General features: G+C 52.9%; 2 protein-coding genes across 2 annotated transcripts in view; both read right to left on the bottom strand.

The window, feature by feature from the left end:
- LOC102829684 overlaps nucleotides 1-10855 on the bottom strand; it is a 105158-nt gene extending 94303 nt beyond the window's left edge. The window contains exons 1-5 of the mRNA XM_006860279.1: nucleotides 10781-10855; nucleotides 9274-9414; nucleotides 8302-8445; nucleotides 7591-7768; nucleotides 4147-4348 (exon numbers count right to left, since the gene is read on the bottom strand). Coding sequence (XP_006860341.1) covers nucleotides 4147-4348; nucleotides 7591-7768; nucleotides 8302-8445; nucleotides 9274-9414; nucleotides 10781-10855 — 740 coding nt within the window. The remainder of the gene's footprint in view (nucleotides 1-4146; nucleotides 4349-7590; nucleotides 7769-8301; nucleotides 8446-9273; nucleotides 9415-10780) is intronic.
- A 5238-nt stretch (nucleotides 10856-16093) lies between these two features.
- Nucleotides 16094-17397, bottom strand: part of FBXO31 (F-box protein 31) — a 34745-nt gene continuing 33441 nt past the window's right edge. Inside the window, exons 8-9 of the mRNA XM_006860117.1 lie at nucleotides 16987-17267; nucleotides 16094-16313 (exon numbers count right to left, since the gene is read on the bottom strand). Coding sequence (XP_006860179.1) covers nucleotides 16094-16313; nucleotides 16987-17267 — 501 coding nt within the window. The remainder of the gene's footprint in view (nucleotides 16314-16986; nucleotides 17268-17397) is intronic.

Genomic DNA, 17397 nt, shown 5'->3' with positions numbered 1-17397 from the left:
TCAAGTCGATTCCGACCCATAGCGACCCTGTATAGGGTTTCCGAGGAGCAGCTGGTGAGCTTGAACTGCCAACCTTGCAGTTCAAATGGCTTTGCAGTCTGATGCATTAACCCACAGCGCCACACCAGCACCACAAAATTAGCAAATATTAAATGTGAAATTCCAAACTCCCTAATGGAGGACATGGAGCATTGCCACTGGGGCAGAAAGCACTGTTGTTGGAGAGAGCTGGGGACAGACGGGTGAGGGGGGAGGAGGGTGCTATACAGAAAACGGTGTGGGAAGGATGGGGGAACGAAGGGACCGTGGAAGGGTGGGTAGTTGGGTAACTGAGCTGAAATGAAGAAGGAAAAGGAAAGAAACAAGGAAGGGAGGGCGGAGGACACTTCTGTGGGTTCCCTCACTGGAGCTGGGGTGCATGGATGGAGAAACACCATCCCCTGAGACTCCCCAGCCCTGTCTTGGGAAGCCGTGGACAGACAGGAGGAGGTGGGTCCCTGCGTGTGCACTCATTCCTCCACCATTCACACTCCGGATGACAGACGAGCCCGGCGCCCCCTGGTGGCTCCAACGTGACTTCCGTGAAACACCAGCAGAGAGCCGGGCTGAGGTCTTGAACCAACGCTCAGGCCACACTATCACTGAGACAACAGGATAAGCGACTCTGCGGAACACTGTTCATCCCTCAAGGACAGACGCAGCCACACTGCACCCACTCCTCAGGCAGGGTTCGCTGCAGACTCCCATGGGGTCTCTGTCCGGCCCCTCAGCTCAGTCCAGGTACCTTCTCCACTGCCAGACTCTAGCTTGTTACTCAGTTGCCCTGAATTTCTTACATCCCCAGCATGCACCACACTGCCAGGTCAGCTGAGCTTGACCCACAGGCCTCAGGGGTCCCTTCACAGCCATCTTATCCCCAGAAGCAGAGCCGGAGCCCATGTTAATGAGGACAGGGCCCCAGGCACACAGGGTAGGGATGTAATGATCTGGGGCACAGTCCCGCTTCCTACAGTCTCCCAGTCACACAAGTGGCGCCAGACACACAGAAGACATCCAAGAAACGGTTGTTGATTGAAGAAACCACTGCTGAAGAGAACCTCACATTCCCAAGTGAGGTGACCCAATGGAATGTGGCAATCATCTGACAATATCATTACCATCACATGCAAGTAAAACTTGGCTAAAGATCATTCAAAAACAGCTGCAGGGTCAAGCCAGAAGAGGGCGTGGACTGAGGGATATCATTGCTGACGTCAGATGGATCTTGGCTGAAAGCAGAGACTACCAGAAAGATGTTTTCCTGTGCTTTCTTGACTACGCAAAGACTTTTGACTGTGTGGATCAGGACAAGCTACGGACAACATTGTGGAGAGTGGGTATTCTGGAACACTTGCTTGTGCTTATGAGGAACTTGTACATAGACAAAGAGGCGGTCGTTCGAACATAACAAGGGAACACCGAATCGTTTAAAATCAGGAGAGGTGTGTGCCAGGGTTGTATCCCTTCAACATACTTTCTCAATCTGTATGCTGAGCAAATACTCTGAAAAGCTGGGTTATATGCAGAAGAACGTGGCATCAGGATCAGAGGAAGACTCATTAACAACCTGCAATATGCACATGATATAACCTTGCTTTCTGAAAGTGAAGAGGACTTAAAATACTTACTGATGAATATCAAAGACCACAGCCCTCAGCATGAATTGCTTCTTAACATAAAGAAAACAAAGGTCCTCACAAAGCGACCAGTAAGTAACATCATGATCAGTGGAGAAAAGACTGAAGTTGTTCAAGACTTCATTTTGCTTGGATACACAATTAAACACTCATGCAAGCAGCAGGCAAGAACGTAAAAGACTTGTTACATTAGGCAAATTGCTGCAGAAGATCTCTTCGAAGTGTTAAAGAGCAAAGATATCAGTTTGAGGACTAAGGTGCACCTGACCGAGGTCATACATAGTATTGTCAACAGCCTAATATGCCTGTGAAAGTTGTACACTGAATAAGAAAGACCATAGAAGAATCGATGCATTTGAATTATGGTGTTGAATAAGAATATTGAAACTTTACGGACTACCAGAAGAACAAACAAATCGGTGGTGGAGAAAGTACAGAGACAGTGTTCCTTAGAAATCAGGAATGAGAGAGTTTGTGCCTTGTACTTTGGACATGTCATCATCAGGAGGGACAGACCCTGGAGAAGGACATCATGCTTACTACAGTAGAGGGCTGGGAAAAAGAGAAAGACCCTCAAGAAGATGGACGAATACAGCGGCAGCATCAGTGGACTCAAACAGAACAATTGTGAGGTTGGCCCAAGACTGGGCAGTGTTTCGTTCTGTTGTGCATAGGGTCCTTATGAGTCAGAACTGACTCGATGGCTCCTAACAACAACAAAGGGGTGCTGGTGTGGTGCTGCCAGATAAGCACTGGATGGTTAACCACAAGGTTGGAGGTTCAAACCCACCAATTTCTCCTGGGAAACCCTGCACAGGGTTGTTGGCACATCACAACAACAAAGGGATGGTGGGAATGTTCTGGAATTAGGCAGTACTGACAGTGCACAGCCTTGTGAACGGACTAAAAATTCCGCTGAGCCCTACACTGTAAAGTGGGGGGTAGTCTGGTAGGCGAATCATATCCCATACTTAAAAATTCACATGGAATCTGAGCCAAACAGCATACAGTGAACAATCACACTCACAAGGAACACTGGTTTCAACCACATGAAACTAAAAGGCATTAGCCCAAAAACACAGCCAGAAGGCAGGAAGGGGATGCAAAGGACAAATGGAACCAGGGAACCCAAGGAGGAAGTGAGGAGAGCGCTGTTTCATTGAGGGGGTTTTAACCAACATCACAAGACAAAACGTGTCTGAATTGTTGGATGGGAAACTGATGTGTTCCGTAAACCTTCACACAAACCACGCCAAAACATTCCCCCCAAAAAGACTCCATTTGTGTATCATTTGATGCTATTTACAGTGAACGGGCTAAACCGCAACCGGGCTTTGGTCGAGGGATTCTGCTGCCCTCCAGTTGCAAGGTGCTCAGGGGCCAGAGGGGACAACAGGCGCCTCATAGAGAAGGGGCGTGGCACCGTGCCAGTTCACCAACAACGTTTATTGAGGATGCTCCCAACACTCCCACCGAGATCACACCAACAGAACCTAGCACCCACCACCCTGGGGTCTCCCTGAGACAGTGGTGGGTGTGACTTCCGAACCTCCGTCCTCGAGAGGGGCTGCGGATTCTGTCTTCAGATCCAGAACAACTGGCTGGAAGCAGAGAGAAGGGTGGTGAGTAGGTCTTAGCTCCACAACTGGGGGTGCTGTCGGTTCCCTGGAGAGCCCCCCAGAGACCCCATTCTCCTTAGGCAGCAATCCAAGCACAAGTCACTCAGTAGTAACTCCATTCTGCAGAGCCAGGCAGGTGGGGGCAGATCTGACCACCTTCGACACTTCCAGGTAGGGAAAGAGGCTGCTCCCAGCCCTCCCAAAGCTCCACAGAGTGTGGGGACCCCATCCCTCCTTCTGGCCAGCCTTCCTCCCCTCCCCTCCCCACCCAGGCACATCTAGATCTCTCTGAGATTATACTTGTTGAAATAAAAGGAGATGCATACTATATATGAGCAAAACAGCTCTGATACATAGACCATATAAAGATAAACTCCACGTGCCGTAGAGCCAGCTCCCACTCATAGTGACCCTGCACAGGGTTTCCACGGAGCAGCTGGTGACTTTGAACCACCAACCTTGAGGCTAGCACTCCAGGATGGTATATTGTAACACAAATATAATAAGTTATATCAAATAATATAATATTGAAGAATTATTGCATTAAACATAATAAAATATAACAACGTATCATTTTTGTTGACATATGCCGTCTAGCCAATTCTGACTCAGTAACACCCTGGGGCAGAGTAGAACTGCTCTGTGGTTTCTGAGACCTGAAATCTTTACAGAAGCACACTCTCTCATCTCTCTCCCTTGGTGTGGCTAGTGGGTTCAAACCACAACCTTTCAGTTAGCAGCCCAGTGCTTAACCCGCTGCTCCCCCGGGGCTCTTCAAAAACAAACTGCCAACAACACTAAGGCCATTGACAGTTGCCACTTTCTTGAGCTGTTTCGGTCCTGCCACTCACCGGATGATGGCCAGGACTCTCAGAACAGCCTGCAGGAGGGTCAGGAGGCTGAGGCCGAAGGGCAGGAGGGGCAGCTCGGGGAAGTCAGCCACCTCACCCAGGGCCTGGGGTGCCTGTAGCTGCTGCCACTTGAGGAGGAGGAGGGGTCTATCACAGCAAATCCGCCACTGTCTGTACCGGGATGGCGCGTCCAGGGGGCGGTCTGTGAGGAAAGGGTGGGTCAGGCACTTGGTCTTGGGGACTGTCCAACAGGACTGGTCACAATGGTGGAAATGCAGACCGATTTCCTCCTGGTAGGTGTGGTGACACCATGGCTGTGATTAGAGACAGCTTTCTCTGTCTGAGCCGGACCCTAAAATAGTTACAATGAAGTGACAAGACATAGCACTATCGAACTCTCCAAAACCCCAAGGCAAGGAAAGAATCCTGACAGCAGCTCTGTAAAAACAAAAGTTTACCGGCAAAGAAGAACCAATAAGACTAAGCTCTGACCATCAAGAAGGAAGAGCATGCGTGAGGCATGAGATGTGTGTGGCAGAGGCAATGGCTCAGAGAGATGAGCAGCTGCGAACTCTCAGCCCATAGACCAAGTAAGGCTGTGTGCCTGCAGGCAGGAGGCTGGCTTGCAGAATGTGCCCTTAAGACATTTAAATAAATATATATTATCCTGTATGTGTGTACATCAAATATTTCTGCTTTGTTTATTTGTGAAATATTAGATGTAAAAGAGGAGGCACACAACTTAGACATTGGCTACCTAAAATGATGAGGCGATAAAGGCATGAAGTGACTGGCTTACAAGTTTTCAAGAGGTAGTTTAGTTTCAGAGTGTGCGGGGGAAGGTAGAATCCCCACTGCAGAGTTTTCATTTTGTCTAGACAGGTCTGGTGAAAGGAGATGGGGATAAGATTCCTATGATTCAATAGTGAATAATTGTTATCATGACTAATTGTGACCATCACAGTTGTAAAGGTAGTTCTGTAACAAAAAGGGGGGAGTAGTTCATCTTACAGTTCAGGAACAGAGAACCCTAGGATCATCCAGGGAGAAGAGCACAAGTGGAATACGAGACCTTATCCAGAGCAGCAGCGACACCAGAGATGGAGGCAGAGATGGGGTCATGGAGAGAGGGAGCAGCTGAGAACTCTAGACTCATGGAAAGAGAGGGACTGGGTGGTGGCAGCCAGGAGTGTGCCCTTTGGTTGTTTAAATGATATAGCCCTGTGTGTTTTTGTGTACAACAACCCCCCCCCATAAAAAACAACAACAACAGAGGGAATAGAAGCAAATACTGTTAAATAATGCCGCACAGAGGAGATTGTAATCATTGCAATGAAACGATGAGTGTAAAGCGATGTTCTCCCATGTAAACTATCACTCAGTTCACAATAAAAACTTTAAAAACAAAAAAAGCTAAGCCCCAGGGAGGAAGCAGGATGACTGTTGTTGTAGGGAGGGGCTTGTAATCACTGAGATGAAACAAAGTACATAATTTGTTGAATATAAAGCTGGTGGTCTTGTCTGTTAGCCTTCACTCAATTTACAATAAAAAATAAAAAGACTTAGCTCTGATTTCTCAGCAGAAACCATGCAGACAAGAAGGCAATGGGATGGCATACACAAAACTCTGAAAGAAAAAAAGTGCCAACCACAAATCATATACCCAGCAAAGCTGACCCTCAAATACGATAGTGAAATTACAGCATTCCTGATAAACAGAAATTGAAAGACTTTGGAATGCCCACATCAACTTTATCAAAAACACTAAAGACTGCTCTTTGGACTGAGAACCAACAACAGCAGACAACAATCTGGGATTACCATCTACGACAACACCACCCAAAACTCAACCCAGATACAGAAGTACTTACAGTAAAACCTACCAGACTGAAAATAGGGAACCAAAAACCAATTTATAATAACATCAACCACAAAACAAAAAGATACAGAACATCCAAATGGAAAGGAAGTCAAGTGGATGTCAAAATAAAACCCACTGTTTTAAACAGGTGGGAAATGAATAAATTGCAGGGTAAGCTCAAAGATAATTAAAACACCTGCACATCAAAATAAAAAAGGGGAAAAGCAGACTGATTTAGTAAACATTAACCCAGTGGAAATGAAAAGGAAACCACAAACAAAATGCATTCAGCGCTGAAAATTATATAAACAAAGAGACCAGAAACCACACAAAAAAACACACAGCCAAACGACATCAGTCAATTCTACTTATTGATAATTACACTGAATGTAACTGGATTAAATGCATCGATCAAGAGAGACGGTAGCAGAATGCAATTCGATGTCTACAAGAGACAGCCAAACATTCAAGCTCCAAGGAGTAACATGTACCTGAGGACAAAGGTGAGAAGAGATGGCAAAGAGCGTAGAAGGGAAGCAGGATCCACAGGGAGGAAGCCAGGCTCCATGGAGGGAATTGTCATCACTAAGATGAAACCAAGTGTGACTTACTGAGTGTAAAACTGATGGTCTTGTCTGTAAACCTTCCCTCGATTCACAATAAAAACTTATAAAAAAAAAAAAAAAAAAGATGGAGACAGCTTATATGCCCATCAACAAAAGGTGAGGCAAACTTTGGTGCATCCACACAATGGAATTACCTAACGCTGAAGAGTAAAGGTGAATCTGAGAGACACTTCACAATAATGCATGAACCCGGAGGACATGATGCTGAGTGAAATGAGCCAACCATACTTGCACAAATACTGTATGAGACAATGTTATAATAAGTTAAGGAAACGCTTTCTTAATAAAAACATTCTATGATGGTTATGAGGTGGGTTGTTGTTGTTAAGTGCTGCCGAGTCAATTCTGACCCATATTAACCCTGTGTAGGGTTTCCAAGGAGCACCTGGTGAGCTTGAACCACCGACCTTGCAGTTGAAATGATTTTGCAGTCTGACGCATTAGCTCACATGGGCTAGAGGACAGACACGTGTTAACTAGGGTGATGGGGCAGGCAACATACAAATGGGAGGTTAGCGGAGGAAAGACAAAGGCAGCAGGAGACAGGGAGGAGTGTAGGGTTAACGGTGTGGGTTACCTGGGACACAGGTGTACCTACTGATGTGGAACAGCTGGGCAGCCTCACTTGAGGGCGAGGTTGAGCAGTGAATATGTCAGGCTGGAAATATTTGCTATCTGGCTGCTTCCAAGGCCCCTGGTAGCGCAGTGGTTAAAGAACTCAGCTGTTAACACAAAGGTTCGGTGGTTGGAACCCACCAGCTGCCTCATGGAAGAATTATACGACAATCTGCTCAATTCTGACCACCAGGGTGGCTATGTATGGGAACAGACATGACCGTAGTGGGTTTGGGGGTTAATCCCGAACGCCCTCCTGACCCAGAACAGCGCCTGCCCCTCGCGGGCCCCACCCTTTCTGTCCTAAGATTTGACTTGTGGTCTAGAGACTCGGCAGAGCACCTGCAACATTGGCGATGATCTCCAAGAAAATAGAAGCCCCTCGAACCCACTGGGTGTGGAGTTCGCTGCAGATGAGGATCACCCCACCCCGCCCCTTCCTGGGGCAGTTACCTGGGAGGCCTGTAGGCCTCTGCTGCCTCTTCTCCACCTGCAAGATGAGGCCATGTGGTCGGTCAGCCTGGTGAGCACAGCAGGCTGGGCCCAGGGGCACCTGAGGCACGAGGGGCCAAATCCTGGCTGGGCCCCAGGTAGGACACTCGGAGTTCCATCGGGGCGGTTATGGAACACCAGTCCCTCCCAGCTACCCAGGACACTTGTGAAGGCCCACAGAACAGGAGGGACGGGTCGGGAGTCATGCGTGGTGTCCTGCTCTAGTACCCCCAACCACCACCCACTAGGTGAGCTTGGTCATGATGGCAGAAAGCTGGGAAAGGCAGGGAGACAAGGAGGAAGGAGTGAGGTAGGGGAGATCAGGGTGGGTGGGAAGAAGGGAAAGAGCACGAGGCTGGAAAGGGATGATGGGAAAGCAGGGTGGACAAGACTGAACAACACGGCAGCAGCAGTGAGCTCTAGAAAACTCCGCTCTCCTCAGAGAACAATGAAACCTGCCTGAGCCCCCCTGGAACTCAGCCACCCAAACCTCTCTGTCAGCGGCTTTCCAGACGCCCACACTGTCCCCTCCCTGCCAGGCCCTTGTCCCCTGGGCCTCACCCTCTGCCTCCTCAGGCGCTGTGGCACCCAATAGGGCATCACTGCCTGGTCTCTGGGTGTCGGGAGGCGGCCCCCAAACCGGTGGCAGGGGCAAGAGCAGCCATTGGCATTCCTGAGAACACGAGCCTGGGCCATCTTCTGGGTCTCGCAGAGAGGAGGATTCTGGAAGTGTACGTCAGGGTGCCTCACACAAGTCCCCTCAGCTTCAGGCAGGGGCTGAGCCCCCTCTTTCTGCAACCCCTCACCAGCCCCCACAGCCAGCCCTCTGCCAGCACTTGGCATCAATGGTCCCTGCTCTGGGACTTGGTGCCCCCAGCCTTGATGAGCTCCTGGTGGTGTACTCCCACTTAAAGCTCCAAGACTGAACTCCACCGCGCCCCTACACACCCCAAAGAGCAAGGGGCCTGGTTGCGCGCACGGTGAATTCCCTCAAAGGTCAAACGAAAGGTTGCTGTTTGGGTTCATTGGGAGGAGCCTCGGTAGAAAGTCCTGCAAATCCACTTCCCAAAAACCAGCCACTGAGAACCCAAAGAGCGCAGTTCTACCCTGAATACGCAGAGCATCGTGAGTCAGAGCCTGGAACTGTCTCACAGGTGAGGATCCACGAGGACACTTCACAAGTCCTGGCGTCTATCAGTCTAATTCCATTTTCCACAGACTTTTTAAAGCCCCTTCATACATTGTTGTTGTGTGCCGTGGAGTCGGTTCCGACTCATAGTGACCCTGTATAGGGTTTCCAAGGCTGTAAAACTGTACGGGAGCAGAAAGCCTCATCTTTCTCCCGCGGAACAGCTGGTAGTTTTGAACTGCTGACCTTGCGGGTCGCAGCCCAATTTGTAACCACTACGCTACCAGAGATCCTTCAAACTCACCAAATGTGCACTTACTGTGCCAACTGCCCCCAGAGAGGTCTCACACCATTCATACGCCCCCAGTTCCGAGGGGTGACTGGCCCCCCATGGAGGCACCTACCTGCTTCGGGGATCTCAGGGTCAGGGGCACCCAATAAGGGAGAACAGCCTGTACTCTGGGTCCAGGCAGGCGGTCCCTGGGGCTCAAGCGGCACCCACAGCAGACAGACTCTTGGGATGCGGTGCTGGGAACAGGATACACCTGGCAGACCCAGAACAGAGTGGGGTGGGCAACACCCTCAGGGTGGGGGCACAGCAGGCACAGAATTCAGACATGGGAAAGGCAGGTGGGAATCTACATTTGGTAAGCTGGTCTCTGGCCCCACTCTGAAATCGAGGCATTCAGTCTGCTCTTGGAGGCCAGCACAGCCCACGGCAGGCCCACCCCAAGGCTCCAGCATCCATGACCTGTCCTGAGGACCCCGGGGCGCCGGTGGCCCACAAGCCTCTCTCATGAGTTGCTGTGTCTGGTCCCTCGCCTCCCACCCATAGGAGTGAGGCGGCCCAGGGCTGGCTTTCCTTACCAGATGGTTTTTAGCAAAGGTTTGAAACTTGTTCTTCCTAGAAAAGAAAAGAAAGTTCTGGATTTTGTATGAACTGGGGCAGGGGACTATCCTAGATCCGTGTCTTCTCATGAGGCACCCGTGGTGGGGGGACAGTGCCATCAGAACCAGCATTGGGGGCCCTTGAGCAGGCTATGTAGAGAGCCGTGCCCAGCCCTGCTGGCTCCTTTAGAACGGCCAGCTAACAGTGTACCTGGACTTTCTGGAGGGTCGGTGCAAGGAGTGTTTTCAAGATGTGTGGGGGTAGGTAGCCCACCAAGCAGAGGTGTTGTCAGCCCATCGATGTTCCTAGCAGACACCCCGAGACCATGTGGGACCCTGAAGGAGACCATCGCCAAGACAGCTCCACCTGGGTGGCAGCACATTTGGAAATCACACAGGCCCCTGCTCATTCCTGTCCCATCAACAACTGCCAGAAGATGGGTGGTCATCTCACTCTGGAGATCAGCCGCACAGCAAAGCCCAGCTGGCTCCCAGCACCATTTCCTCATGGCCACTGTGTTTGACCACTGTGATGACAGCGGGCAAATACAAGCTCGGAAGGAGTGCAGGATGGGAATGTGTAACCCACACAGCACCCAACATGTTGTAATGATGGTAGCACTGTACTTCCCTTGAGGGGATGATGGATTTGTGTCAGCTGCGCTGGGCCGGGACTCAGTGTTTTAGCTGTTCAGACAAGAGACTTCTCCCCTGATGAGAGCTACCATGATGGAATCACTTTCCCCATGATGAGATCTGCTGAGCAGCCAATCAACTGGAAGTAAGTTTCCTAGGGGATGTGGCCTGCTTCCAATAGATTGGACCCTCTGGGGAAAACTTGCTACTTTTTGCTGAGTCTGGGTCCTGCATCTGGCTTGTCATTAGACCTCCGGTTCAGGCAGGCCCAGGAAGGCAGAGCCACTGGCAAGTCCTCCTGGTCTCGGAGATCAGCTCAGAATCGTATCCCAACCCAATCAGGCCAGAGCCTGTGTGCTGGCCTTGCTGGGAACGAAATCATCCTACCTGCTGAGGTTGCACTACAGACAGAGTAGGAATCTCGGCCACGCCCACAGCGCCCCTGCCTCTGGCTACATCCATGCCTGAAGCTGGCTAAATTGCCGACATCTTCCTTCCCAGTGGTACCTGCCCGATGGGTGCAGCACCTCCTATGCGCTGTTCACCCTGCTGGAAGGGGTAATGGGGGGCTCTGGCGCTCACTTATCGGATGGGTGAGTGGATCCGCCTGTTGTGTGTGTGTGTGTGCTTATGGAGCGGACCGGGAACCAGGTGATGGCTGCGTCAGGTGTCAATCAAATAGTACAAGAATGGCAGGGACGGTGACCCCATGGGGAATAATTCACGTCGGCATTCAATTTTTCACCAAATCCCCAGGAACTTCTGCTCTGCTTGCAGGACTGGTCCCAACAGCTGACTGGTCCTTACTGAGACAATGTGTATCTTGAGCTAGTGACCCGGGGAGCCCTTATTCACTAGACCCAGGAGGTCAGTGTGCCTGGGGCCGAGTCCTCCCCATGAACAGGCCCTTCTTAGGCCAGGCCGGAGCGGGTACCTTCCTTACAGGCCCACCTGCCCTGACCCCAAAAACACCCTCACCTCTTCCAACGGATGGGTCTGTGTGTCTGCAGGGCTCCCCACCCTGGAATCAGAATGGGAGAACGAGCTGAAATCAGTATCCAGGCAAGGTTGCTGGGGAAAACAAGGGTGCCCACGTAAACCTCAAGGCTGGTCAAACTCTCACGTCTCAGCACAGGTCTATCCCAGACAAAGGAGCCCTGGAGGCTGGTGGCTCCATGGGAGTCAGCTTCCTTAAGGATTTACACCCTTGGCAGCCCTGCTCTGTGGGGCAGCTGTACTGACTGACACGGCCATCCCATAGGTTCCGTGGGAAGCATGATGCCTCTGAGTTATGGTGTCGGTGAGGAAGACTCAAAGTACCACTCACTGCTGGAAGACTGAACAAATCTGTCTTAGAAGTTCTAAGTGCAGCCAGAATGCTCCTTAGAAACCAGGATGGTGAGATTTTGTCTCTCATACTTTGGACATGCGATCAGGAGGGACCAGTCCCTGGAGATGGACATTATGCTTGGTAAAGTGGAGGGTCCGCGAAGAAGAGGAAGACCCCCAACGAGATGGGCTGACACAGTACCACAGCAATTGTGAGAATGATGCCAAGCCGGACGGGTTTTGTTTTGTTCTGAGAAAAAACTTCAAAACGTCTGTAGGAAAAGTCCATTATCATCCCAAACCAGTTTCCCATAAACATTTTGAAGCCCCCTCATACACAGGGTTGCTCTGAGTCAAAATGAACTTGATAGCACCTAACATCAACAAACAGTATCTAGGAAAACCTTAACTAAAGGTGATCGGTCATTTATCCATAGTTCCAATCTGACTGAGCATCCATAATTCAGCTGAGGAATCTGGCAGCCCTTTCAGTGCAATCCTCTGGGGTTTGTAGAGAAATGTGAGTTTCCTCAGCAACATGGGAACACTGTGCTCTAGGGCTGTGCTGGCTGGGGAGCCCACAGCTGTCAGGCGCCACACGGAGCCTCTGCAGCACGTGTGTAGTGTGTGTGTGCCCTGCGTGCACATGTGTACGGTATGCACAGGTGCCTCACAGTATGTCCACATATCCATGTGTGGTTTGTGCACATGTATGGTGTGCATGTGGTATGTACAGTGTGTGTGCGCATGTGTATGTGCGTGTGGTCTGTGTTCTTGTGTGTATGAGTGTGACCCGTGTATCATGTGTGCTGCTGTGTCCTCTCATACATGTGTGTGTTGTGTGCATGTGTGTTGTGTGATGTGTGCTATTCACATGCCCTCACATGTATGGGTGTGTGGTGTGGTGTTAACGTGCCCTCCCATGTGTGTGTACTGTGCACATGTGTGGTGTTAAGGAGTCCTCCCATGTATGAGTGTGTGTTGTGTGGCTGTGTGCTGTTAACATGTCCTCCTGTGTATGTGTGTGCCGTGCATGTGTGTGGTGTTACTGTGTCCTCCCGTGTCTGTGTGTGCACCTGCATCATGCATTCACTGTTGTCTTCACAGGACCCCAGGAACTCTCACCATCCATGAGACACTCCATCTCTGGTGGCTGCGTCCCTGTCCGCCTCGGTGCGTCCTCAGGCTCTGTGCCATCTCTGTCCTCCCAGGCCCACCAGAACGGCACTGTGACCAGAGGTAGAGAAGGCAGGCTTATCCCACAGGGAGCCCCGACCCTCCCACCAGAATGGCTGGTAATTGAAAGCACAGACACCAAGTGTCTCGAGAAGGGGCTGCTGGGAGTGGACTGATGCAGCCATACGGGCAACTGTCCAGTAGCCTCTCTAGAACCTGCATCAAACCCGGGACTCAGTGTCTGTGCTGGGCACGCACCCAAGAGATGTGAGCATGTACGCTTCCCAGAAGTTACAGCAGGTCCAAGCTGGAGGGGACACCATGCTCACGTCTCTGCGGGCCTGTCTGCATGACTGGTAGATTGGAAGGCAGCTCCATGGAGCCCCCGCCCACCAGCTTGCTGAGCATGTCCACCAGGTGCCTGGCTTCCGTGTGTACTGTGAGGACAGACTCCTCACAGGACAACAACAGGAAGTCAGGATTTGGAGAGACAGAGTACGTCAGCAGTTCCATGGTGACCAGAAACCAAACATCCCCTGGCACCCTGTAGCCCGGATACCTGGGCAGTGTCAGGTAGGCACTGGTCTGGTATTTCCCACCCGGGACACGGGAGTGTAGGCAACGCTGTGTGACCCTATACGTCCGACTCTCACCTGTCTTTCCCGGAGGTGCTGACTGCATCACCACGTCAGTCTGTCCACCTCTCGTCCTGTGGTATCCCTTGGACTTCCCTGATGACAAGCCACAGCCTTAGTGCCTAGACCCACCTCCTTGATCACCTGGTCCTTCTGTAAATCTGCTGGGGACACGGAATTGAGTGGGCAAAGCCAGTCAGCCAGGCCAGACCCCACAACTCCCCCTTCATCCTATACCCCACATAGCTCTAAGACCTGTGTTCTAGAGCTTTCTCTGAGATCACCAAAATGTCACCTAGACATTGGGATTCCCCCAGCCTGTCCTCTGCCTGCATTCCGCTGGAACCTGGAATGCTAGACACAGAGGGGAGACAGGTTCTATGGGGAGAGGGTCCAACACTGGCCTCAGGACCCCTGCCCAGTGCAAGGTTCTGTGCCCAAGGGCACCAGGCAGTCTGACCCATCTCCCACCCCATCTCTGGACACACAGCTATGGTCTGCTCCACCTCATTTTCTGAACGCACAGCTGGCTCACTTGGTGTCTCCGTGGTCACAGATGTGTCCCCACTCTCTGCCAACTGGGGTCCCAACAAAGGGAGATGGCAAGAAGGTGAAAACAGCTACTGGTCCGTAACTTACTGAGTGTCAGAAAGTTCTGTGGGCAGGCCGAGAGCCAGGTGGGACCTGGGAGCCCAGTGCTGGGTGGACTGAAGGAAACTGGCTTACACCAGCTCTTCCTGCCCCACCCCCACCCCCCACCCATCAATGGTCAGCAAACCCCGCTGCTTCCCACCCACCCACAAAACCCAGGGAACTGAGGAAAGGCAGGGAGCAAGGGCTGTGTTTCAGAGGGGCACACACTCCCTCCCACTGGGACAAACACTATGAGACGTTTGAGGGGAGAGGCTTGTTCAAACCTCTGGGAAGGCCGTTTCAAACAAAGGGAACAGTATATGTGGCCATCTTGAGACAGGAAGGTAGGGGGCGTCCGGTGCATGACAAGGGGAGGGTCTTCACCGTTAAACAACGGCGCCCCCTGGCTGCCGGGAGGACAGGCAGTGGGGTGGGGTGGGGTGGGGGCAGAGACCTGGTGAGCAGCAGCAATCTGTTGGGGGTATTTTTGACAGTCAGTAGAGACGGGAGTAGGCATGGGGTGAGGCTGTGCTGACAGTCTAGAGAGGAGGGGTCTGACAGAGAGGGGCGGGTGTGGAGGGAGGTGCTGAGGCACTGCCCACTGGCCCCATCCAGCAGCGATGGCCTTTCTAAGGAGATGCTATCAGCATGGCGCGGCTGGAGACCAGGGATGCTGCTTAACACCTCACAGTGGACAGGACTGCCCCCTACCAGCCACAGGCAGGGTGGGAACCCACTCCACAGACGCCCTAGGCCAGGGTGGTTGGAAGTGTACAGGTCAAGGGCCGGCTCCCTGACCCCATGTCCAAGCTTCGTGGGGACCTCAGGTCCCCTAGTGCCTTGCTGACCTCGGCTGCGGTAAACGCCTGCTAACGGCTCCTCGAAGACCCAGACACAGTAGCAACATGTCACAGAGCAGTCGGGGTTTCAAAATCGAGTTTATTTAAAACTGACGGAGGCACACCCATGCCCGGCCCCAGTCCACTCCCCCTCACTGCCCTGGCCTCCGCATTTGGGTCAGCGTCCCCTTCCCCAAGCTGGCCAGTAAACAAGTAGCAAGAAGCGATAATTGGGGAAAAAAAAAAACCACGCAACACCCCAAGTCCCTCCTGACTGTGTCTGGCCGTTCTCCCCGTGCCCAGAGCCGCCCTGAGAACAATGCCCTGGAAAGTGCGTCCCCTTGTGGCATGAACCCCGAGGCCACCATTACAGCACTGGACTCCCAGCACAGCGTCCACCAGCCAGACACCTGTGTGACACGGCTCCACAGGTCCCCTCGGGGTCTGCATCGACACAGTGGGCTGAGCCGGGCCCAGGGCCCTTCAGTGTCCTGGACACACATCCTGTGTTTGCCCCGCTCCTGTCTCCAGACCGAGAGACCTGTTACAAACCCCCATTGTCCATGTTTCCCACAGACACAGACTCGATGCACATCCTCACTGTCCCCTCACTGTCCTGCACTCCCCTTGGAGTCCCTCGGACCCTAATCGGTGACCACGTTGTGAGCACCCTTCCTGACAGAAGGCTGCGAGTGGAAGTGGCCTGCCTCTGCTGAAATCAGGGGAGCCAGCTGGAGCTCCAAACAGGTTCCCAGTCTCCGGACGCCCTGGACCCACATCCCAGTTGGACAGCCCTGTCCTGTCCTGTCCTGTCCTGTCGTCTTGTCGGGGTAACAGCCCTGTTTATCACACCCTGCCCTCCACCAAGCTCGCGTCCCTGAGGGGAAGCCCCCAGGAGAGCCAGTGGGTGGAGGACACGCCAGCGCCCCCCCACACCCTATGACTGCAGAGCCCCTGGCACCAGTTTGGCTCTTCTTCCTGCTCCTCCGCGTTTCTCTGTCGGACCTCCTCCGCTTCTCCAGCAGGCTGCGGACCACGAACAGGCAGATGGCGCATGCTCCCACCCCGCCCACCCGCGCAGGGATCCGTCAGGTGAGGGACTGGATGTTCTTGAGCATCTCGTCGAAGGCCTGTGGGGAAGGCGCATCCGCGTTCTGGAAGGCAACCTTGACCCGGCTGTACAAGCTGAAGGTCTTGGGCTCCAGCCAGATGAAGCCAAAGCGGTCATCGTCAAAGATGACGAAGACACCCGGGTTGTGCTCGGGGCTGGTGAAACCATGTCCCGCGGAGAGACCTGTGCCGTAGAAGCTGGACAACGAGAAGGCGAGAGGCTAAGTGGTGGTCCCTGAGCGTACATCTCCACCGGCCACACCGCTTCCGCCTGCCTGCCGGACCACTCATCCCGTGGGGCTGCTCAGACCACCCATGCGGCCAGCTCATCTGTTGACCACCACCCTCCCCTGCCCACCTAGCTAGCCAGGGTCTTCGAGATCCTTCCAGCAGCAACACCTCCACTTCCGGGATGTAAGAAGGCCTGCACGGGTACAGTGGTGCCTAGCAGCACCCGTGGGTTACCTGAGAGGATAGTGCCACTAAACACACACTGCCCAGCCGTCCATCTTCCTCTGGGACATTCTAAGAGGAGCCAAGGGTCGGCCTCCACCCTCCACACAGTACTTCATGGGGAAGCAGTGTGCCCACCTGGCCCGCAAGCCCGGCAGCTGCTGTGCACTGACCAAGAATCGTAGGGTGGGGGACATTTTTAGGGAAAACAAGTAAAGCCGCCTTCTCTTGGGATCAAGGTATCCTGGTGGTGGTGCTGTAGCTCAGGAGAAAATGGGGCGCCTGCTCCCTAAACAGAGACACAGGGCACCTCCTAAGCTGTCCTAGCCATCCTGCAGCGTCCCTGAGGCCGAGTCAGCTCTGTGGCCGTGGGCTTGATTGATTCAAACTTGGGGACCCTGCGTGTGCACCCCCTTACCACATCCTGCAGGTACGGGGGTAGTCCTCGTTCCGTGAACTCACGCCCACAGGCAGCATGAACGGCTGTCCTGACTCGGCGGGTTGCTGCTGGTCCTCGGCAGGCCCCTGGGCACCCTCAGGAGGGACCGCTTGCTGCTCCTGCCTCACGCGCTCTCGCACCTCCAACACCAGGCGTGACAGCTCGTTGAAGTTGTGCATGTTCTCCGCCTCGGGCAGCTGGATGCGGTGCCTCAGGTCCACCTCCAGTGTCTGCTGCCCGGCCGGGATGTTGGGGTCACCCTGGGGAATGTCAGGGCCAATGAGGAAATGAGGATGGGGTCACCCTCGGCCATTTCTCATCCCTGCTGCTGACCACAGCCCCCAAAGCCCCAAGCCCCAGGGACAGCAGCCAGCCTGGGGGGGGGGGGGG

This window comes from Chrysochloris asiatica, unplaced genomic scaffold (genome assembly GCF_000296735.1).
Source record: "Chrysochloris asiatica unplaced genomic scaffold, ChrAsi1.0 scaffold00037, whole genome shotgun sequence".
Lineage (NCBI taxonomy): Eukaryota > Metazoa > Chordata > Mammalia > Afrosoricida > Chrysochloridae > Chrysochloris > Chrysochloris asiatica.
The sequence above is the reverse complement of the archived record's forward strand: the minus strand, read 5'-3'. Positions and strand labels throughout refer to the sequence as shown.